General features: G+C 41.6%; 2 protein-coding genes across 10 annotated transcripts in view; one reads left to right on the top strand and one right to left on the bottom strand.

Annotated features, from left to right (window-relative positions):
- Positions 1-5002, bottom strand: part of ropn1l (rhophilin associated tail protein 1-like) — a 44468-nt gene extending 39466 nt beyond the window's left edge. For 3 of the 7 annotated variants that reach the window (XR_005633911.1, XM_039754383.1, XM_039754389.1), the window contains exon 1: positions 1477-1559. The gene's annotated coding sequence lies outside the window, so the exon portion shown is untranslated. Of the gene's footprint in view, positions 1-999; positions 1022-1084; positions 1409-1472; positions 1560-4986 lie in introns of those variants that run through there. The other 4 variants (XM_039754387.1, XM_039754385.1, XM_039754384.1 and 1 more) reach the window with 4 other exon arrangements.
- Positions 5003-13078: 8076 nt separating this feature from the next.
- LOC120530163 (arylamine N-acetyltransferase, pineal gland isozyme NAT-3-like) lies at positions 13079-18455 on the top strand. Of its 3 annotated transcripts, none has more exons than XM_039754382.1 (2): positions 13079-13093; positions 16792-18455. In XM_039754382.1, exon 2 carries the CDS (start codon positions 16796-16798, stop codon positions 17690-17692), a length of 897 nt encoding a protein of 298 aa, XP_039610316.1. In that variant the 5' UTR covers positions 13079-13093; positions 16792-16795; the 3' UTR covers positions 17693-18455. The 3 variants fall into 3 exon arrangements, with proteins under 3 accessions (XP_039610316.1, XP_039610315.1, XP_039610314.1); XM_039754381.1 differs by lacking the exon at positions 13079-13093 and adding an exon at positions 14064-14083; XM_039754380.1 differs by lacking the exon at positions 13079-13093 and adding an exon at positions 14936-15274.
- The last annotated feature ends 5566 nt before the right edge of the window (positions 18456-24021 follow it).

Raw genomic sequence — 24021 nt, 5'->3', positions numbered from 1 at the left:
ATGGAAAAGAGGAACATACACAAGTTGAAACAACCTTTCTCGATGGACATTTTAAACAGTTACTTAATCAGTAATGGAGGAGTTTTTTAGATGTCAAAAATGTCCACACTGCTCTCTATTCCGAGACATTTCAATAAACGTTGAAAGTCCTAAAGAGAATTCAATGTAATCAGTTTGCTGGGAGCCAAGTTGTTTGATTCGGACAGACAGGCGTAAAGGCGGCTGTCGTTTTCCGTTTTTTATTTGAACGCCTCTATAAAACAGTAGCATAGAGAAATACATCCATCCATCCATCCATTTTCCAACCCGTTGAATCCGAACACAGGGTCACGGGGGTTTGCTGGAGCCAATCCCAGCCAACACAGGGCGCAAGGCAGGAAACAATCCCGGGCAGGGCGCCAACCCACCGCAGGACACACACACAAACACAGCCACACACACACTAGGGTCAATTTTAGAATCGCCGATCCACCTAACCTGCATGTCTTTGGACTGTGGGAGGAAACCCACACAGACACGGGGAGATAGAGAAATACATTTACATTAATATTACATGTACAATACGTTTATTTGCATATCTGATGCTTTTATCAAAAAGCTGCAAAAGAGGTCAACATAATCTGAGGGAATGTCTGAGAAAATGAGCTACAGAAAAAAAGGTTACAAAAACTCATCAATACACGTGAAGAGCTCAGAACAAAATACCAGCCCGTTAAATTCCTGCATTACAAAACCTAACAGCTAAAATCTTTGTTAAATTGTGAAACTAGTGGATTACATGCAGATTTTCAAGAAGACATTTTAAAAACAGACTACAGACCGACCACGACAACCCGTCAATTCTAAAAAACTTTTTAACACCAACGCTTAAATGCAAATGATAAATATCTGGAACTTTTGCACTTAGGTTAAGTAATTATTTAGAAATACGATATAAAGGGTGTTGATTTTCTTATTCCATTTGTCTACGTGAAGACACTATCCGTTCATTTATTATACCCCTAACACTTCTAAGACAGATCCAGAAATGCGCTTTTTGCCTTAAATCCCCAGGCACGTTTTTTGTTGGCCAACAAATGCTTACCGTAGAGTTAGCGTGTAATCGCCTACGATGGCCGATAAGAATTCTAAAAAGAGTGATTTACAGTTTCTGAATAGCAGTCTAAATTAATCACTGATACTCCGCCTAAAAATCACCTAAAGCAAAGCTCCAAACATTGAATTATAATTCTGTTGATCTGATTTGACAAGTCATTTTACTCAAGTTGTATTTTCCCATTGTCCTTTAATAAAAAAAACAGTGGTATAAGTAAAATCAGTCAAATCAAAATAAATAAATTTAACGAAACACACGCGGCAATTCCGGAGACATTAAAATAACCATAACCGCTAAATGCACGCACACTTTCTTTACATCATTTCTGTATACGAAGTGTATTTTGTAAAATGCATTGCCTCTTGAAATTACCGACCTACCGCTGAGTCTTGACTTCTGTTGCCTCGGCAACGCCACTGTAATACAGCACGTGTCTTAGCAACAGCCAAAGCACAGAGCGGCCGGAAAAGGCCAACCACGCATGCGTAAATCGAGGCGGAACAACCGCTTGTACGTCCTATCGTAACTTCCTGTATTGTCACTATCGGGGTCTGTTCCAGGAAAAAAAAAAAAGAGAGGATTATTCCTGGATCTCAGAAAAAGAATCCTGGTTTCAAGCCAGCGCAGGAACATAAGATTTCGATCGGCTCACGCAATCTTAGATAGGTTGATCCTGATTAACTCGCGTTCACGGCAAAATTTACGAGTCGAGCACCGAACAACCGATCTACAAGTCTGAAAAACAGAGGGATAAACCATCTTGCCAGCAGAGCAATAGGTACCGGTTACAGTACATAAGGATTATCGACATGTCCGGGGAGAATGGAGTGTCAATCGGTGCGTTTACATAAACCTTACTAACCAGGTTTCTATAATGCCTTGTGATCCTTTAAACCGCTTGAGAAACTGGGATAACACCGTCAAATTTCTCAGGTTATGTGGCCTGGTCAGAGTTACGGATTTTGCAGTTTGCGCATGAACTCTGCACAGTGTTCGCGTCCGTAGCTTCGCACACGCTTTTAGCAGCTGTGTTAGGAGCGTCCACATGATGAAATTCCAGAGGAAAATGCTTAATATATTTGAATGAAGTGAACGTTCATTGCCCACTCCAGCAGCACAATGATCGAGTGACATAGCGTGTTGGAGAAACTTGAAAGCTCACATTCACAAATCGCACAGTGCCGGAAATAAAAAAGAAGTCACATATCAAAGTCGCCGTAAAAAGCCGAGTTGTAAGCCCACTGTCTGAGTGTCATATGAAAGCTTATTAGGGTACAGAGAAAAAAGGCACACGGTGGGAAAAAGCACAAAATGTCAACTTCAATCTCGACATTTCCACTTTAATCACGTAGTTTATTTTGTCATTAAAGTAGAACATCATAAACTTCATCTTAAAATCGTTTAATTAACCAGTTTCTCAAATCACATCGTAATTAAAGTAGCACGTTAAATGCTTTGTTTTGTATGTGATCTTCTATGTGCTCTATGTGTGTGAATCACTACTTGCTTCTTAAACCGGCTCTCTTCCTCCAACTGTACACATAATCCATTACATTCGTGATATTACAGCTCTCTGAATAACTAAAATACTGAGATGTATACGTGATGTCATTTTCATGATGATAGGAGTTAAAGCACGTTATTAAACATGGGTTTCACTTCGATTAAATAATTTATTGCAGCAGTACAATCAGGGGCGGCTCTAGGCTTGTGGTGGCACTGGGCAGAGGAAGAATCGGTGGCTCCTTCGCCCGCCCGTCAGTAAGGTAGCTTATGCACAGTGGATGGCTGCATAGCCACCTCGTGCTCATGACACAAGCATTTAACTTTTGCCGAAATTTGTCGCTGTGTTTTTAGCTGTGTTGTTATTTTCTCTTTCTGTTTTATATTCAATATATATTGGCGTAGCCGTCACTGCAGTCAGTGCTTTTCTTTCCCCAAGTAACCGATCGCCATACAATCAGCTCTGTAATAGATGTTAAGCCATCTGTAAGCTTAGCGCCGATTCTTCAAAACGTTTAAAGAACATTGAAATGTCTTCGTAGTACATGTTTAATTATTCTATCCTTAACGACACTCCCAGTGAAGAATATAGATTATTTAAATGAAGTTAAAGTTTTATCTGTATAATTTAATAAACATATTTTGCTGAATTTCACCTTATAAATGATATCGTTTCTGTTTCTGAACCGCGAGGTCCGTACAGGAAAGGCTTTAAAACATTTTGCAGTGGCTGAGACAGCGTGTCCTTGAAGCTGTATACCAATAATTCTCTTTCCGATCAGCTGCTGCTGTGATTCACACTCAGATACAGTGATATAAATACTCTGAGTGGTGCAGTGAGAGAAATATGGAAAAAGATGATCCGCTGTGGCAACTCCTAACAAGAGGAGCTGAAAGAAAAAGAAGAAGAAGAAGAAGAAGTGAGAGTAACAACGCTAAAGCAGTTCTGGTATTTGGAATACTATGGCTGTTCCCTCTACCATTATATTGTTAAGAGTTGATTACAATCAGATGCATTACACTAATAAACAATATGCGGTTAGTTTCGTTGTATTTATAAAGCCGCGTCCGGAAAATAAGGTGTAACCACACAGGAACAGTAGCACTGCTTTGACGCTGGGTGCCGCCAGTCTGCAAAACCGAGCGGAGAACTTGCAAGGTATGAGGTACCGTGGAAAAGTGCGTGGATTTACGCCAAGTGTAGGTTTTATACATCGCGATTTGAACGTGGAAAAGTTCTTACGCAACATTTCTGTGCGTACGCACCGTTTATACATGAGGCCCCAGGCTGTTAGGTAAAAAGCACACGTGGCGCGTGACTCTCAAAGCTCAGTCGCACAGCCAATCAGAAAAGAGTGTGCTGCTTGCAATCTGGCAAGAGATCAATATTAATAAACTAGCCAACCCGCGGCGTACCATACGCCGCATAATCAGGCCGTTTTTTAAATAATTTTTAAGCACAAGGAGAAAATTTAACATTTGCAAAATCGGTAATGTAATAAATCAGCAAGAAAAGCAACATTGTAGCAATGCACGGAACGAACCAACACACAATCGTCCGTGCGCGTAGCGAGTGGGAGGGGTGTGTACAAAGTGCAGGAGCAGCTAAGAAGGCGCATGTTTGTCGCGGATGCGGATTGCTGTATGTAGCGTGTACAACACTTTGCTATGCTGCACGCGTCGCGTCGTCGAAACCAAAAGCGTTTTTAAAGACTGCTCACTTCATTGTGTTTTAACCTCAGTTGTAAAGGAATGTTTTAATGATCCCATGGGATACCCTCGCAAACAGTTTTACACGCTGCATATGGCGATTCACCTCCGTGAGAAACATGCCTCTATGAACAGTCAACGTGTGGGAGGGGGGTGTGTACAAAGGGTAGGGACGAAAACAGTGGGAGCGTATGAGTCGCACTTAGTGGCAATTCCACGGTTTGCAGCCTGAATGGGGTTCAACGGCTTACCCACGCCTAGACACACGCTCAATCTCATGCATAATTATTTATTGAATGGTAAACACTTCTGGAAAGACACGGTTGTCTAAAACAGGTTAGTGTGAGAATACAACAGTAAGTGAATGAAAAGATGGAACTCTGGAGAGAGCAAAATACAACACAATAGTAAACCCGTGGCATAACAAACGCCGCATAATTATTTATTGATGGTTGAATACTTCTGGAAAGACACAGGGACACCCCTCGCAAACTGTTCTACACGCCGCATACAGCGATTCACATCTGCGACAAACAAACTGTTTTACACACTGCATACAGCGAATCACATCCGCAACATTAGATGGTTTTCCACCCTAGATGGTCCTGTCGCGTCCAGCCTCGTTCTCGAAGCATACACACCGCCTGGTCATGTGTCCGCTCGCAAGAAAAACTCACAGAGAGCCGCCCACCAGCTGCCTGTGTGTGTGCCTCTGTCTGTCTCTGACGCGGCTTTCTCTTGCGCTGCCTCTGAATGAACCGGTCAGGCACAGAGAAGGTCAGCTGCTGACAGAGCGTCTCGACTGTTGCAGGGCCTTCATTGGTGAAGCAGGTGAGACGGTAATGAAACAGAGGCACAGGGCTTATTGGTTTTTAAAGACTGATTCCTTCATTGTGCTTTAACCTCAGTTTTAAAGGATTGTTTTAAGGATGCCATGGGATACCCCTCGCAAACCGTTTCACACGCTGCATATGGCGATTCACCTCCGCGAGAAACACGCCTCTATGAACAGTCAACGTAGCTCGGAGGTACATGACATTAACCTGACCTGCACTGCATGTGGCCTCTGCGACAGACGAACATAAATGACGCCATTTTTTCTGTGTCGTCGTGTCCGAGTTGGTGGGTGTGGCTCTGCGAGTTGTTATTGTATCCAATGGTCTTGGAGTTGGTGGGCGTGGCTCCTTCCTGTGTGCGCCATAAGTGTCTCACTTGGCGGCTTAGTGAATCCACGCCCCTTCCGGCGTGCTTTTCATGGTTGTCTTGCCTTAGTGAATTATATATATAGATGGTCAGTTTAGTTTTCATCCAGTTGTCTGCTGTAGTTAAATGTTGAAATAGTGCGTTTGGGGTACTCGCCTTATTGGGGTTATGTGTGCTCATTTAAATGCACTGACTGAAAGTACGAATGCGAAAGCCATTAAATCAGTGAATAAACTTTGTGCAGTAAATTATTCAATTGTGCAACTGACGCTGTTACCGTATATGAAAATGTTTATGCCCCATGTAAGCATTGTAGTCCATATTTGAAATAATATCCGAGTTAGTTAATGTGTACAGTATGTTGCAGAAACGATTATTTTAGAGAGCTCGTAGATTAAAAAGGACAACGTGAACACGATCAAAGAGACGCACAATAAAGACCACATCGACAGTTTCCTCCTGATTTCTGTTACTTGTTCTCAATAAAACGGAACAGCGCGCAGTTCTCTCCTTCGGTCAGGCTCGGTGGTTTTATACAGATGTGTGTTCCATCATCGCAGCCAATTAATCGCATTGAGAATATCCTGGCTGTAAGTCATGTATTCATTTAGCAAAGGCTTCTACCCAAAGCAACTGGGCAAACAGACAGGGTTCCCAAGTTTGGTCAGGAACATGAAAAAGTCCATCTTATTGGTCTAGAACGGTGATTCCCAACGTGGGGGGCAATTCGACAATTTAGGTACGTTAAACAATTTATAAAATGAAAAAACAGAAATTCACTGTTAAAAATGATAGAACAAAATAAACAAATAATTTTTATTTTTTACAGAGACATTTATATATTTATATAAACATAGAAGGGATGGTGAAGAACCCTTTAATTTATGAGTTTACAAACGGCTTGGGTTTTTCTACTTAGGAATCGTTTTTACCATTAAAATAATATGAATTGTAACAATGATTATAAAATTTTGCAATATAACAAAAATATAAAATGATCAAAATATTACAGAAAAATGTGTCATTAAAGTTATTTTATATTTATGAATAGCACGTCTCTTATATGTTTTCAAAACTGTATTTGCTGTATTTTCTTATTACTTCAAATTATATACATTTTTTTAAGAATTTCTTAGTGATTTCTTTGTCAGTACTTCAACTGTCCTTTCCCTCTTTTGTTTCCATGTTCTTTGGAAGTTTGTTTAGTCCAAATTAATGACATTATGGGCTTCCTCCACGTGAGTAGGAGTTCACTTTTTGAATGGGTAATAATAAGAATAAGGTATATGTTACAGTGGGGGACATCATGATTTTAGAGGGGCCTAGGTGGGGCATGGCCAAAAAAAAAGGTTGGGAACCACTGATCTAGAAACACTATGGGGGCTTCATTATACCGACTGAAATACACCAGCATAATGCCTCACTGGGAATGTGACAGACAAATCTTTCTTTTTAGTCATTCTGGTGTGTGTTTAGACCATTGTCTGTCTATCATAGTTATCTTCATAAGTGCCTATCTAATTAAAGAGCCTTTCATATCTATGTGTTATATAGTGTCTATCTATCTATCTATCTATCTATCTATCTATCTATCTATCTATCTATCTATCTATCTATCTATTATATAGTGCCTTTCTCATCTATCTATCTATCTATTATAGTGTCTTTCTCATCTATCTATCTATCTATCTATCTGCCTTCTATCTATCTATCTATCTATCTATCTATCTATCTATCTATATATCTATCTATCTATCTATCTATCATATAGTGTCTTTCTCATCTATCTATCTATCTATCATATCTAGTATCTATCTATCTATCTATCTATCTTATCTCATCTATCTATCTATCTATCTATCTATCTATCTATCTATCTATCTATCTATCTATCTATCTATCTATCTATCTATCTATCTATCTATCTATCTATCTATCTATCTATTATATAGTGCCTTTTAAATCTATCTATCTATCTATCTATCTATCTTTCTATCTATTATATAGTGCCTTTCTCATCTATCTATCTATCTATCTATCTATCTATCTATCTATCTATCTATCTATCTTATATAGTGCCTTTTATATCTATCTATCTATCTATCTATCTATCTATCTATCTATCTATCTATCTATCTATCTATCTATCTAGCTATCTTATATAGTGCCTTTCATATCTATCTATCTATCTATCTATCTATTATATGGAGCCTTTCTATCTATCTGTCTATTGGAAGACCTTCTGTAAGAAGACAGTTTTATCTGTCTAACTATCTGTCTTACTAGTCCACCTACTGTATCTATTTCCATACCCACTTATCCAGGGTAGGGTGGCTGGGCACCTGGAGCCTGTCCCAGCAAGCAATGGGCACAGACAGGAAGAAGCCCTGAACGTGGCAGCAGCCCATCACGTGGTGAACACACTTTCACACAACACAGGACCAGTTTAGCACCACCAGTCCAGCTAAACTGCAGGATTTTGGGCTGTGGGAGGACCTGGCATGTGAACCCTGGTCTCCTTATTTTGAGCCCGCTGTGCCCTCACTGCACCACCCCTTATGTTTTTTTTCATTGAAACATTTTGTTAGTGTTTAGTTTTTATTTTAAATCAATTATGTGTAATTATGAAGATTTACAATTGATGAATTAATAGGAAAATGAATAAAAAAGTACTGATATGCTTAAATCAATTTATTCTTACAAAGCACAAAATGCCTTTGCATTTATTAATACTAGTCCAGCTGTTTGTTTATTGTTTTTAGGTGTTAAAACCCTAAATATGAAAACATTACCAATAATATTTTAAAAATTATGCAATTCTTGCCCATATAAAAGTATAGTTTCTGAAGTCATTCAAATTGTTATTTATACTTTTACAACAAAAATCTGAACCCCACTTTAAATAGTAATTCACTGTGTTACTTACTGTGTGACAACATTAAAAAGCGGGATACTATGGTGTAGTGATGACACTGGCCAGTCCCTGAAGGGCTTACTGAACTTGTACGGCCACGTTTAGAATTTATTATTCATTTCTGTATCTTTTAGATACTTAAAGTCTTTAAATTCTTGATTGTATTATTAGCTCTTTCTGTTCAATTACTAAAGAGACGTCCTTGAGGTTTAATTTTCCAGTCAGCTTCTGCCTTAACCTGCTATATTTGTAACAAACAGCAGACCCTGTAGTGTTCCACTGTGTCTTTAATACCCCATTGCTCACATTGTCCTGTTTTATGTTTCCCCATATAATAATTGTATTGATTCAGAACATGCCTGAGCTTTCATCTATTAAGAGATATCTCCTCCTCTCTAACATGTGGACACCATTCATTTTTACCCCTTCCTGGAAGTTTTAACTGAAACAAATGCCTTCTTTCATCACTCCTCTCCCAGATGTTTTGCCATTTCCCAAAAAGTGCCTTTTAAAATATACATTTAAATTCTCATTTGCCTAAAGGCCCCTTAAAGTCTTGAAGTTTCTGTTCTATGCAAAGTTTGTCTAGCAAACTCCTCGGCTCTTTAATTTCCATACACTCCTTTATGAGCTGGAATCTCATGTTGTATAGATAAGAAGAGAATGGGGGCGTCATGGAGCCCCTCAGGGGTCTGTCCCCAAACTCGTTACTTTTTCTGATTTACATTAATGACATATAGTTAGCAAAGTTGTGAAACGTGCAGATGACACTACAGATTGACTAACGGCAGACACAGAGGAGGCAGCAAAAACAATTCAGACAGGCTTGGACGAGCTTCAGAACTGTAACGTACAAGAGTGGCACACATCGGCCAAAGAAACACCGGTTATAAATACAAGATGGGAGACACTGAGCTGCAGGAAGAAACTCCTGAAAAGGATCTGGGGGTTTATCTTGTCACAATGTATTCATTGTCTAAGAGCCGTGCAGAAGCAATTAAAAACGTAAATAAAATATTAGGTTATGTTGGAAAATCCTGTTACATATAAATCAGGGGATGTTATGCCCAGACCATATGGTGCGGTTTTAAGATTGCATCTGGAGTGTGGTGTGGATTTCTGGTCACCACGATACATGAAAGACATAGCAGCACTTGAAGCTGTGCAGAGGGGAGCAGCCAAGTGCATCCTGGGACTTAAGGACACGTCCTACTGTGACAGACTGCGAGAGTGAAACCTGTTTAGTGACACGCAGAGCAGATTGTGAGGGAGCCTCAACCAGGTTTTTAAAATTCTCAAAGGTATTGATAAAGTCAATCAAGCAGAATTCTTTCAACTTCACAGTGAATCATGTACCAGAGGACATCCGTGGAAATTCAGGGGTCGTGCATTTCAAGGGGTCAAGAAGTTCTTTATGCCAAGAGCTGTGGGAATCTGAAACAAACTACCAAGTCATGGAGTCCAAGCACAAACCTTGACAACCTTTAAGAATTAGTGTCTGGATGAGATATTGCTACAGCTTAGCCATTATTAGATAAACACACATTTCTGGATGGTCTCCTCTCATTTGCCAAATTTCTTGTACTCGAAGTTAATCCACAAAAAAAAAAAACAAACCAAAATGACAATTGTGTCATTCATTGTATCGATAACAGAGGGAGGTCGAGCTTTTAGTTACAGGGCCCCTAAACTGTGGGGTGGTCTGCCTGCTACTATAAGAGGTGCCCCTTCGGTCTCAGCTTTTAAATCCTCATGACTTCAGTTTAGCACACCCTGACTAGAGCTGCTGATTAACTGTGCAGACTGCATCTCTGTTGTTAGTCATTAGCACTAAAACACAAGTAACATGATAGTTATAATTTGTTACTAACCCTCACCTATTCTGTTTCTCTTCTCAGTACTCAGATGTGACACTTGGTGCCTCGGCCCACCTGCCAAGTTGTTTTAACTGACTGAGGTAAAGTCATCCCTGATGGAGGATCACAGGAATCATGGGGTAGAGGGGTCCTTTCATCGGATTGGCTGGCCCAGCACTGACTCAGCTGTGGAATGGCCAAATGGGGGAGGCAGCTTGATGGATGAGGTCTCCAGGACTCTAAACGTATCCAAGTCATATTATGGGATATCATCTACTGTTAAATTCTACTACGTACTTCTTAATATTTTTTATTTTTATGCTGTATTGAGTATTTGTTCTGTTCTGTGTATTGTATTGTATTGACCCCCTTCTTTTGACACCCACTGCACGCCCAGCCTACCTGGAAAAGGGGTCTCTCTTTGAACTGCCTTTCCGGAGGTTTCTTCCATTTTTCCCTACAAGGTTTTTTTTTTGGGAGTTTTTCCTCGTCTTCTTTGAGTGTCGTGGCTGGGGGGCTGTCAAGAGGAGGGCTGTTAAAGCCCATTGCGGCACTTCCTGTGTGATTTTGGGCTACACAAAAATAAACTGTACTGTATTGTACTGTATTGTATTGTATTGGCATGTTTTACTTCAATAAAAGATCATTTCTATTTGATGTATTTTCCAAGTCTATGGCCTTCAGAGATGATAATGTGTCTGCTAACTGCCAATTTAACCTCATTTATCATTTCCAAAGCAAGAATAATAGCCGTCATTCCTGCTGAAATGATTCATCTGCTGGCCTTTTCTCTATTCATATTTGTAACATAGTAGTTGTACCGTGTTAGCCATTACGGATACAATGAGAAGTCAAGCAAAATGACACCTTTTATTGGATAACAAAAAGCGATTGCAATATGCTTTTTAGTCAGCCAACAAAAGGTGTCATTGCTTGACTTCCCTTATCTATAAGGGAAGTTGTAACAACTAAGGGGTCTTTTGATCAGTATAAATGTGTATAAAATCTGCATACTTATCTTCTGAGTTATTAGTTAATAATTAACTTTGCCAAATACTCATCACTACCGCTCAGCCCTTCCTTTTTACTTCACATGTTCAAGGTGCCCCTCAATCAGTGTCAGTCTCGTTGACGTGACAGGCAGGTCTCCTTCTCTCTCTCCGTCCCGCTGGTCCAAGTGTTTTACATCAGTCACACCGAAGCAATAAACTAATGTGCATTAACTGAGACTGTTTGCTAATGTACAATGTACGTAATTTAAATAGTTATTTGGAAAAAAAAGATGTCTGTCAATGCTTACGTCGCGCGAAGATGGAATCTGTCAAGTAGATATATCCATAGACATTGAATTACTAGACGCCGCCTGACCAGCAGCATCGTACATCAACGTCGCCACCATATTACGAGTGGCACTGCTGTGGAGTGAAGTAATGGATAAAGATACCTCACGCATGTGCTGCTTGGGATTGTACAAACCGCTGTACGCTCCAAACCAGATCCCGGGGGATTACATTTCAAAGGTAAGGCTGAACAATTGTTTTGGTTGTATTTGGCCATTAGAAAATCCTGTTTTATAATCTTAACTTTAGCTACGCCAGGCTAAGCTAGCAAAGTTGTGCATTTATGTGCTCAAGTGATCCTCCAAACAACGTTTTGGCTAAACGTATTTAGTCACTAACTATGTAGAATGTTGTTAGCTGTTAACATTTCTCAAACTTTGAAGGTTTTCCAAAGAAACCCACTTCAGGAAGTAGTGGGAGGTCAGGTAGCCCTTAGACGGGATTTTGAGAAAGCTGTCCTGTGATGTGTGCCGTGCTAGTTTGGTAACAGATGCTGTACCGGCGTCATATGATCAAAGCTACCACTTTCTCACATTAAAAAGCAAAGGAGGTTTGATGATTCCTTCTGAGGGTCCAGTCAAGGTGGTCAAAGTAGCTGATTGTGTTATCCGACAGTCGACATTAGGGCAAGCTGTCAGTGTATGTTTGATCAATCAGTTTATCCGGGCTGAGATTGGTTCAGATGATGAGTTCATTGTCAAGGAGGAAACACAGTTTGAAATTGACAACCATCATTTCATGCTCATGTCTTTAGTTGTGTCTGCCTTCCGCAAACTAAGGCTGCACCACATTACCAGACTGAATACACTCAAATTACAGAGTGGCAACACACGGAAAAAGCTATGTAAGACAGTTCTGTTTGAAGGATTTTAGATCCTCTCCTGCCTATAAGTAACCTGCCTTAAGTAACCACATTGTGTGTGTGAGAGAAAGAGAGAGAGATTGAGAGAGGAATGAGTGAAATGTTTTCAGAAATTATTAAGCCAATTTGTATAAAATAAAATTGTTTATTTTTTTATTGAGTGCATCATTTCAATGTTAAAAGAAAGACCAGACTGCCAGTTGTAGTCTTACTTTTGACTTTCAGACTTTGGTCAAGTTTGCGTCACAGTAGTAATAATAATAATAATACATGTTATTTAATAGGTGCCTTTCTTACCAACATTAGTAAAATTAAAACAAGAGAATGATAAATCAAAATAAATAATTAGCAAACAAACAAAGATAACTGGCAGTAACAGTGCAAAATTCACAATTGGTATGCCAGTTTGAAAAGAGGTAGTTTTAAAATGTGTTATTGAATCGAGCTGACGGATATGAGGGGGTCGGTGGAGAATTCCCGAGTTGAGGAGCACCAGGAGAGACGCTCGAGCTCCCATAGCACAGAGTTTGACGTGTGGTACAGAAAGTACAGCAGCAGATGAGAATCAGAGTGAACGAGACGAGTGCAAGTCTGGAGGAGATCAGTGAGGTAGGGAGGAGCGAGGCGGTGGAAAGCTTTAAATGTTCAGAGCGGTATTTAGTATTGTATTCTGTAGTTAACAGGGAGCCAGTGAAGTTGAGGGAGAATCGGTGTGATGTGTTCAGTGGATTTACAACAGCAGGTTATTATCCTGGCAGCAGAATTTTGAAGAAGTTGTAAGCGATGGATACGTTTTTGTGGGATGCCAGATAGAATAGCATTACAGTAATCTATACGTGAGGTGACTCGGGCATTAACCGATACTTCAGTACTGTGTTGCGTAAGAACAGGACGAAGTCTAGAAATGTTTCGGAGATGGAAGAAGGAAGTCCAAGAAATGTATTTATACCTTATATGGGAGGAATTATTAATTATTATTATTAATAAAATAATAATTATTATTATTTAACAAATGCTATGTATAAATGGATATAAATGCATTTAAACGATTCGCCAAAATCTGTTGTATGTAAACGATATTGTTTTAAACGTTATTATTTTTTCATCAGAAAACCCGGTTACCGCGTCTACCTGTATTAGTTTAAATGGCACTTTTGCCAATCGCAAGATGGCTGATGTGCCGACTGGGCAACACAGTGAATGCGGCGTCTACTTATATATGTCTATGGATACATCTGCTTTCGTTCTAATCGAACTGAGCGCAGCCTTAAAAAGTAAGATAATGCTGCAGACCGGAGAAAAGTGGGCGGGCGTGACATATAGTATTTCCGACCTTAGCCAATCATATATTAAATTTGTGTACGTCAGACACCTAGCAGCCAATCATAAATTAAAAAATCGCAGTCAATCACTTTTGTTATTCAGCAGCAATACCCTTCTCCCTTTTTTGACGTGTTTCGCGGCGAAAGCCGCCGTAGTTTAATCTCCATAACCACACCCCTCAATTTGCGTTCGCATAGAGTGGAATGTTTATGGACACGCCCTAATTTTGTCGGGCCCGCCCACGCCTTCTGAAGCTAAAGTATCAGACGGAGCGAGGTAGGTGGTAGTGATGGGAACTCCGGCTCTTTTCAAAGCTTCGGCTGTTTTGGATCGGCTCCCTTTAAAGAGCCGGCTCTTACGGCTCTTCGTTTAGTATCACTTGGATGCTTATATTTTAGCCTAATTAAGCAATTATGAATGGTTTGTGTATAAGCAATTTCTTATTCATTGTTTTCAGACATTACCTATTTTTATGCATTTTTTCCATTACAGAAATACACCGTTACTATTTAACATTTTAATAAAAGCTTTAAATGAACAACTTAACACAAAACCTCAGCAAACAAAGGCCAGTCTCAACAACAACATGACTCTTTGAATAAAAGTTTTTAGGCCAGGAACATACATGGGGTTTAAGGCCTGTACAAAAGTTGTAAATCCAATGTCCTCCACAATGGAAAATGGTTGAAAGTCGCTAGCTATCATTTTAGCCAGCTCCTCATCGGCACTTCTTTGTTTGTCTGGCGTCATTTGTTTTTAAATAAATGTGCTTATTTTGGTTTGAACTGAAGACCGTGTTATACCTGCAGTTTTCGGTAAGACACTGGAGGCTGCAGCAGAAGTACTTGTCTCTTTTCCAGGGTCAGTGGATGGCAGGAGAGAAGGCACGCTCTCCTCCAGTTGCACGGATGGGTGGGTGGATCTTATAGCCTATGTCTGTGCAGGTTTGTTGTTGACCCTGCTCTAACGGATATTTTCATATTACAAATTCTGCACTTAGCTTTGCAGCCAGATGCTGCTGCTTTTTCGGCTTTCACTCCTTTCTTTACTCTTTTTTTTCTTCACGAGGCGCTTGCATTTAAATCTGGCTCCTCGTCTGTCGCATTGACAGGTACAGTGTACCTGGCCTGTACCAACACTCGCTGTCTTCGGAGCATCTGCCCCCCTTCCTTCTTTCACATAGTGGTACGATCCTAGTCCGATGTGTCGTTTGTGAACGAGCCGGCATTATGAGCAAATGTTCTGTGCGCCCATATAAATAAAGTCCCGTCCCAGCCGAATGGATTTTCAGCAGAGCTGAGCAGGAGCGGCTGAAGCATCGGCTCCTCTCGTTCGCTTCAAAGCATCGGTTCTTAGAGCCGGCTCGTTCGCGAACGACACATCACTAGTAGGTGGTGGGGCAAAACAATTAAAGCAAAACTTTTACAGAGTACAAGGAAACTGACGGCTTTACTCAAAGCGTTCCAAGTAAGTTGTTCATTTTAACATTCGTCCTGTTTATATTGCCAGCGTAACATCCCTGACTTTAAAACCAAAAACCGTTGTTCTTTCAAATGTTTGGACTCCAGGAAGGGGCCGCAATAATACAGCAGAATGAATCAACCTTGACTGTTGGTTTCGAGTTCACGAGTTAGTTAAAGCGATCCAACCCATTACTAACTCGTTACTTTATAAATGTTAATAATTAAGCAGAACGAGTTAACATTCGGTAGGATAAAAAGTATATACTGTACTTAGTATTTGTTTAGTGGGATCATTTTATAGGTGAACAAGTAAGTCTTGGGGTGCATCTGATATGGTCGGGTTTCAGTGATTTCTGGAACAAGAGACTTCCAGGACTGTCATTACCCTCAAAATGTAAAAAAGAGGACAAAAAAAAAAGTTAGCCGATAAGTTGGTAGGGTTAGAGAGGAACACAAAGTGTCACAGACACAGAAACAAGCTGACTGAGCCAAGTTCACAGTCAGGATATAGAAGTAACCAGAAAGAGCGGAACAGAAACGAGAACCTGACCAGAGACTTTGTGTAACTACTAGGATTATGAGCCACCTGCAATTGACATACATATATTGAATGTGTTTTGCTGATTCTCATCAGCTTTCACAGCTACAGGATGATCCAGGCTGAAATGGTGTGAAGCCACATTCAATTAGACATGTTGTCTAAGGCACTAATCGTAATAAATAAAGCACATTTTTGTTTAAACCTTCTTCCTACTTGTACACTTCCTCTACAGTATGCTATCGCCGAGAGGCTAAGAGACTAAAGTTCATTTCTTAACTAAGTCAATCAAGGGTGTAAGAAATGAACTTTAGTCTCTTAGCCTCTCTGCAATAATACGGTGGAAACGTACAAGCAGGTTTAAACAAAAATGTAACCTTTAATTAATATGATATTGCGTTATACCTGGGTGAAATCTTAAGGTAGCAGACTATAGTCTTGTGTGTAAGAGAATGGTGACTGTGAACTGAATAGTCCCAAAAGGCTGGTGAGTGGATGAACGGGAGTAGTGACACAAGTGCAGACTGTAAGTGAAGTCTACTCTTGCGTCTGATAAAAGGGGCCACCACGCGGCCCGTAACCTTCACCTGTCAGAATGAGGCTCAGGATTTCTTGTTTATGTTCTGCTTTGGTAATAAATTTGAAAGCAGTCTTAGTTAGTTTTGCTCCACATATAGTATATACGTTGTAAAGCGGCAGGTAGATTGTCTACAAAGTCCTTTGCTTCTTCTCATTTTTTTTATACACACATTGTTCAGAGCCACATACGTGTCCACTTTGTGGAGTCACAAAGACGATTGATCTGACACAATGTAGGAGGAGACACATGTCCGCACCCACCACATGAAGAACCACCTCAGGATCCCCCAATTTAGGACCCGAGTGCAGTCGTGCAACGGGTGACACCTCAGCACCACACTAGTTTTAATGTGAGGTTTTCTAGGAGGTTTGTAAAACTGAACGCTTGTGATTTCCTGTTCCAGGGTGATGGATGTCGAAAAGTACCTGCGTCGGATTCAGTTCCCTGGTTATCCGGAGGGCACGCTTGAAGACTTACAAAAACTCAGTCGCCAGCATCTCTTTACTGTTCCCTTTGAGGATCTGACAATCCATTCAGGGGGAAGAATTCACTTGGATTTGGGTTGGGTTTATGATAAGATTGTCGTTCAGCACAGGGGAGGGTTCTGCTATGAGAACAATAGCCTTTTTGGATGGCTGTTGTCCCAGCTTGGATTTAACGTCACCCACCTGGCTGCCCAGGTAAAGAACAGCATCACTAAACGCTTTGGACCTCCTTTTGACCACCTCGTTACGATGGTCAACCTTGGGGGACACCGGTGGCTGTGTGATGTGGGCTTTGGGGCATGCTTCCAGTCTCCACTCTCCTTAGAGACCGAATCTAACCAGACTCAGCCCAATGGAGTTTACAGGGTTAAACAAGAAGGAGAGGTCTTGATCGTCGAAAGAATGCAGGATGAAGAGTGCAAAGACGCTGGTGGCCACAGCACTGCAGCCAATAAGGAGGCCATCACTACAGTCCACAGCCGGAGTGAATGGGAGCAGCTCTACAAGTTCACACTGACGCCACGATCCGTAGAGGAATTTTCTGAGATGTGTGTCTATCACCAGACCTCCCCCAGCTCACTCTTCTACTGCAAGTCCCTTTGTTGCCTTCACCTTCCCAATGGAGTCCTTTCTTACGTGGGCCGCAGGTTCAAACATGTGGTTTATCCAAGTCCAGGGTGCTGGGTAGAGAAGGAGAAGCTTAATGGCCTGTCAGACGAAGAGATTCGGAAACTGTTAGAGGAGCGATTTAATATAGTGCTACACTGTCCTCTCATTCCAAAAGATGAGCAAATTACTCCACCACCTCTAATTTATTGAGCCTGTCTGTTCATACAGATTTGACACAGCTAAAGAGTTGATCTTTAAAACATATACGTATTTTTTTAGTTCACATTGGACAAGTGCATCTGGTAAAGAAAGCTGGGCATTGCACAATTTAATAAAATAGATTGATTTGTAACATGATTCCTAATCATGGTGACTATAAAGGCACTATACTATATAAATAGTTCGCTTTATGCTAAAGAATGTATAAAATGGGTAAGAAACTGTGGGTTGTGTTGCCACCTGACAGGTCCAGGAAAACGGCTTTCGAGTCTCGACACACGAAATACAATCTGTAACACGTAAGGCCCTTAGTCTGTCACTAGTCAGTCACTAGAATTCTGTGACCTTTCGCACTAACATCCCCATTAAAAAAGAAGAAACCTTTCGTCACGGCCGTCAAAAGACGCAGAGACTGGCAAGGTCTCAATGTCGCCTCCAACACTCTGTCCTTCACGGGTGGCATTGGAGATTGTGAAGGGCACTCCGGCTCGACGTAACCGGTCAGCGACATCTGCTTCGTGCGCCACTTGAGACCTCGGTGTACGCAAGCATAGCAGAGGTGAGTTGACGTTTAACCTTGAGGATGCGATCGATGGTGAGACTGGCAGCCTCGAGGTCTCTGGACAGCTGGTTGATTCATTAACGTCAAACTCGCAGCTGACTTTCTGGCATGAAGTTTATCGAACACCTTTATTTTTTTCCACTGATTTTGCACTGTGAGATATCCCGGCCAATACCCCCACGCTGCTAGATGGAGCCCTTCCGGCAGCATGGAGGTGCCCCGAGTTCCAGCAGGGCATCATGGATATTGGAGTTTTCCTTCACAGGCCTGCTGGATACCATGGGGGCCGCAAGGGAACGCTGCAGGGAGGCTCAGAGACTTATATCGTCCATATAGCCCGGAAGTAATTCCCAGTCACGGGGACAGAAGAGATGACATACTTCCGGGCTGAAGAAAAGAAGAGTTTTAATCTGATCCGGAAGTGATAAGAGTCACACGGACTGGGGGGATCAGAAGCACTTCCGGGTCAGGGAATATAAAAGGACTGTGGGAAATCCCAGCAGTTGACCTGAGTCGGGAGGAAGGGTGGCAACGCGTCTGGGAGTGGAGGATTGATCATCGTGATTTGTGTATTGATTTATGAGTATTGTGGAGTGGAGGGTGCTTTGTGCACATTATTATGGTCCGAATAAAAAATTATTGGACTTTTATCTGGTGCTTGGCGTCTGATCTGAGGGTTCAAGGGGACGACAGCGCCACCTATCTGTCACAGCACGTTTGGGCTTAGCTCCCGCAGGACTGGCACTACGTTTTGGGGGCATAATTGAAACACAAGACTTGATATTTTAAGCAAAAAATTGAAAATATGCAACAAATGCATGTGGCACTTTTTACTGTATAATGGTACGGCAGACAAGACTGGTGAAGCATCAGTTGGGATACAAGCTGCACCAGAAACTTGCGTGCATCGCACTTCTCATTTCTTTTTCTCTACTGTGCGTAGCCACGAACCCGGCGAACATGTGGAAGTTGTTAGGGTTCGGGAAAGTAAAAAAGAAGTTATAAAAACAATTGCATGAATGCTTACAGTCGTGAAAAGTTAAAACGCACGAGTGTTGAGGATTCACTGTACTTGATTTTGGGTCCTGTCCATCCATCCATCCATCCATTTTCTAACCCGCTGAATCTGAATACAGGGTCCCGGGGTCTGCTGGAGCCAATGCCAGCCAACACAGGGCACAAGGCAGAAACCAATCCTGGGCAGGGTGCCAACCCACCACAGGACACAAACAAACGGGCCAATTTAGAATCGCCAATCCACCTAACATGCATGTCTTTGGATTGTGGGAGACACGGGGAGAACATGCAAACTCCACGCAAAGCGAACCCGGGTCTCCTAACTGCGAGGCAGCAGCGCTACCACTGCGCCACCGTGCCGCCCCTGGGTCCTGCCCATCTCAACTAATGTTAAAGGACCAGTTTGGTGCTTTTTAAAGTCAAAGCTAGTTCTTCACAATCACGCTACAAATTCATTTCCTACATAAAGTTGTGTTCCAAAGTAAAGCATTTTTTTGTAAATGTTCAAGTGAGCTCGTCTGTAGGTGCAGCTTACAACAAGACTAATGGATTCACGAGTCCGTAGCTGAATGAAAAAGCCTTAAAACGTATCGAATATGTCTGCTTTGAAGCAGCAAAGGTTTTGATTCAAGAAAACAAGCCTTCTGTGTTTATGAGGCATCCTTGTGATAATGAAATGAAATTAGAAATTGTCATTTTATTTTTCTTGAGGTAAGAAGACATGCCCGTGTAAACACAGCTCTTTATCTGGTGTTGCCTCTTTTGGGAAAAAAAGTACGTCTTGCAGGCGCTCTTAGTAATGGCCGACTAATCGACAGAACTCCTTCAACTGTATGTTGTTTGGGGGCTTCCTTGCATGTTCTGTCCACTTCAGGTTCACCCACCCACAGCATTTCAATAGTGTTAAGATCTGGGCTTTGACTGCCATTTTGCCAACCTTGTGGCATGGGGCAGGAACGACAAGTAGCCGGATCAAAATCTGGGGTGCCAACCAAGTTGTACCATTTAATACAAATGAGAAATCATCACGCCCAGAGTTTCGGGCCAACTTGAGTCACTTTTAATGGGACTAATGTAACTTAATCTAGTAGTTTATCCGCCTAGCAAATGAATCTGACACTTTTATGGATGGGGGATCAAAAGGGGTGGAGCCAAGTGCCCTCACTGGGCGGTTACTCAGGGAGAGAAGGAGACGACACTGTTAGTGGTAGCGCCCCCTAGGGCTGGGCGATGTGACCCCAAATCAGTATCGGTATTAATTGAGCATTTTACCTCGATTATGATTAATGAACAATTATTTTGTTGTTTTTGTTTGTTTATTTGTTTGTTTGTTTGTTTTGTGCCCGCGTAGCTCACTGACACGATTTACACTGTAAATAATAACTATTAAATCTGAGATTTTTTTTTTCTTTAATGAAAGAGTGCATATTTTATCATTGTGATTTTACAATCGGGTGGCGCAGTGGGTAGCGCTGCTGCTTCACAGTTAGGAGACGTGTGGGTTCGCTTCGCGTGGAGTTTGCATGTTCTCCCCGTGTCTGCGTGGGTTTCCTCCCACAGTCCAAAGACCTGCAGGTTAGGTGAACTGGCGGTCCTAAATTGTCCCTAGTGGTGTGTGTGTGTGCCCTGCGGTGTGCTGGCGCCCTGCCCAAGGTTTGTTTCCTGCCTTGCGCCCTGTACTGGCTGGTATTGGCTCCAGCAGACCTCCGTGATCCTGTAGTTGGGATATAGCAGGTTGGATAGTGGATGGATTTTACAATAATTGAAGGAATCACACAGAGATGAAGTATTTATAATTATTTACTGAATATTTTTCAACCAAAATCAAAGCACACATTGCTTGAAACGAAATGTCTTATGAAAAAGGTCCCATTGTATTTATAATGTAAAAAGTGAATTCCTTAAAAAAAGTAGAAAAAAAATAGCTTGTATTTCTTGCAAAGAAAATTAAAATTAGTATAAAATAACTTTGAATCTCTTGTAAGCAATCACTGTCTTAAATAAAAGTACAGAATAACTCGCCTCTTTTGTCAACAGATATTTTAAATATGGCCATGTGCAAAGTACAAAATATCTTGTAAGCAAACATTATTTTAAATTATATCAAGATTTGTGCTGACGCGTGACAACCTCCATTATGTCTTTTTCAGCCATTCTTGTCTTGGGTCACTGTCTTGTCAAAGTGTCCACTTACAGGTCAGCTTTTTTTTTTCCAACCGATGACCTGAAATTCTCCTCAAGTACCCTTTTTAAAGAATGTGGAGTTCATTGGTGACTCTGTGTGGATTTACTGTCCCGGTTCTGAGGCAAACAAGTGGATTCAAACCGTGATGCTTCTGCCACCATGTTTGACAGTTGGTGTGAGGCTCTTTTGGCCAAAGGCGTTTTTTGTTTTTAGTTTTCACCAAACCTGAATATCTGACATTATGGTGAAACAGCTGTACCATATCATTATCTCATCTCCTCAGCACATTGTTTCAACAGTCCTGTTCTTCACGTAGGTGTTGCATCAGTGAAACGTCAGTCATCAATCTGGATTGTCTTTTTGAGAGCTGAGACGTCTTTCTTCCATTGTGACCTCTCATGTTGTTCAGAGTTGTGCTGTCCATTTCAGATGGTTGACTCGTACACTTTGAAATTGACTCAGGTAAGCCTTGCCAGTAAATCCCTTGCTTTAATCTTGGGATTCTTGGACTCTCCTTTCAGTTAGCTCTTGGGCTGAACTTAGTGGTATGACCTGACCTGGATGGCTAGATTGCCAGTGGAGACATTACAACGATTTGACAACAAACTGGTTCTTCTCGGGGCCTCCGAGAACTCTCCTGATCTTGGCAAGATGTGTGAGGTTTGTGAGACTACTGTAAGACAAGGTTCTTCTAAATTACTCTCTGATGATGTCCTCATTATTTGTAGCTGTTTAGGTGCACCAGAGTTTTCATTTTCATCATTTAATGCAATGATAAAGGTAGACGTGTATTTAACTTATTACCACATAAGGAGATTGTTTCTGTTGATTTAAAGAATAACTGAAAATATGATTTTCCAATATTAGTTTTAATCCATGTGTGGTGATCAGGATTATGAGACTCATTTTTAAATGTTTACTAAAAAAGAAACTTCCTGAAGAAACAGCTGGGTGGTCGTTGATTTAAGACAGAAAGCGGCGCACGAGTGCTGGAGAGGACAAGGCAAAACCTTTTATTCTGCTGGAGTTCTGGCAGGTGGTGCAAGTGCATTGAGAAGGGTGGAGACGACATCATGACAGTTTTGTTAAGGTTCATTCCATTTTCTAACTTTTGACTCCCCTTCGTGCGTGTATGTGTATACCGTATATATATATATATATATATATATATATATATATATATATTTAAATACAGTAGAGTCTCGCTTATCCAACCTTCGCTTATCCAACATTCTGTATTATCTGACTTCCCACCACAAAAAAAAAACCAAAAAATAAAAATGCATCAATCGGCAACAAGAACTGCAAGTTGTGAGCGTAGTCTATTTTTTGTTGCTAAGTTCATTTTTTCAGTTAAATTTTTCTGTTTTGTTGTAAAACATGATTACAGTGGAGTATGTGGCCTGTCCTCTCTGGTGTGCGTGTGTGCGCCTGCCTGTGTCTCTCTCTCGTGCACATGTGGCTGTCTGTCTGTCTGTCTGTCTGTGTCTGTGTCTGTCTCGCTGCTGTCTGTCTGTCTGTCTGTGTGTGTCTGTGTCTGTGTCTGTCTCGCGCGTGTCTGTCTGTCTGTCTGTCTCTCTCTCTCTCTCGCACATGTGTCTGTCTGTGTGTGTGTGTGTCTGTCATTCTGTCTGTGTCTCTGTCGCGCGCGCGTCTGTCTCTCTCTCTCTCTCTCTCTCTCGTGCATGTATGTATGTGTCTGTCTGTCTGTCTGTCTGTGTGTCTGTCTGTGTGTGTGTGTGTGTGTGTGTGTGTGTGTGTGTGTGTGTCTCTGTCTGTCTGTCTGTCTGTCTGTGTGTGTGTGTCTGCATTCTGTCTGTCTCTCTCTCTGTGTGTGTCTGTCTGTCTGGTGTGTGTGTGTGCGCGCGCGCGCCTGTGTCTCTCTCTCGCGTGCATGCGTGTGTGTGTGTGTGTCTGTCTGTCTGTCTGTGTGTGTGCGTGCGCCTGTGTCTCTCTCGTGCGTGCGTGTCTGTCTGTCTGTCTGTGCGTCTCTCTATCTCGTGCACATGTGTCTGTCTGTCTGTTCTGTCATTCTGTCTGTGTCTCTCTGCGCCTCTCTCTCTCTCTCTCGGGCGTGTCTGTGTGTGTGTGTGTGTCTCTCTCTCACGCTCTTTCTCTTTTGCTGCACAGGGAATGCACAGATGGAGACTGAACACGTGTGGAAATCATCGGCGCGCACAAACCGAAAGGGAAACTGCCTCGTTCGTATACCTAGTGTGTGGTCGTGAACAGATGCAAAAGTTTTGCGAACTTTTTGGTCATAACCCGATTTGTACGTGTTCAGAGACATTCATGAACTGAGGTTCCACTGTATTAGGTTCGTAATGTGTAAAATTATAACATAGTTTGACGTTTAATAGGCTTTTTCTTAACACCTCCCATTATCCGACGTTCTGCCGGCCTGTCTATGTCGGATAAGCGAGACTCTACTGTATATAAATAAACCAAGAGGCCTGGTTGAGATCATTTAGGTTAAGCAGAATGCCCAGTCCAGTGCAGGCTGGGTGGTCTCGCGGCCTCGGAACCCCTGCAGATTTGTTTTTTCCTCCAGCCCTT

This window comes from Polypterus senegalus, chromosome 5 (genome assembly GCF_016835505.1).
Source record: "Polypterus senegalus isolate Bchr_013 chromosome 5, ASM1683550v1, whole genome shotgun sequence".
Classification (NCBI taxonomy): domain Eukaryota; kingdom Metazoa; phylum Chordata; class Cladistia; order Polypteriformes; family Polypteridae; genus Polypterus; species Polypterus senegalus.
The sequence above is the reverse complement of the archived record's forward strand: the minus strand, read 5'-3'. Positions and strand labels throughout refer to the sequence as shown.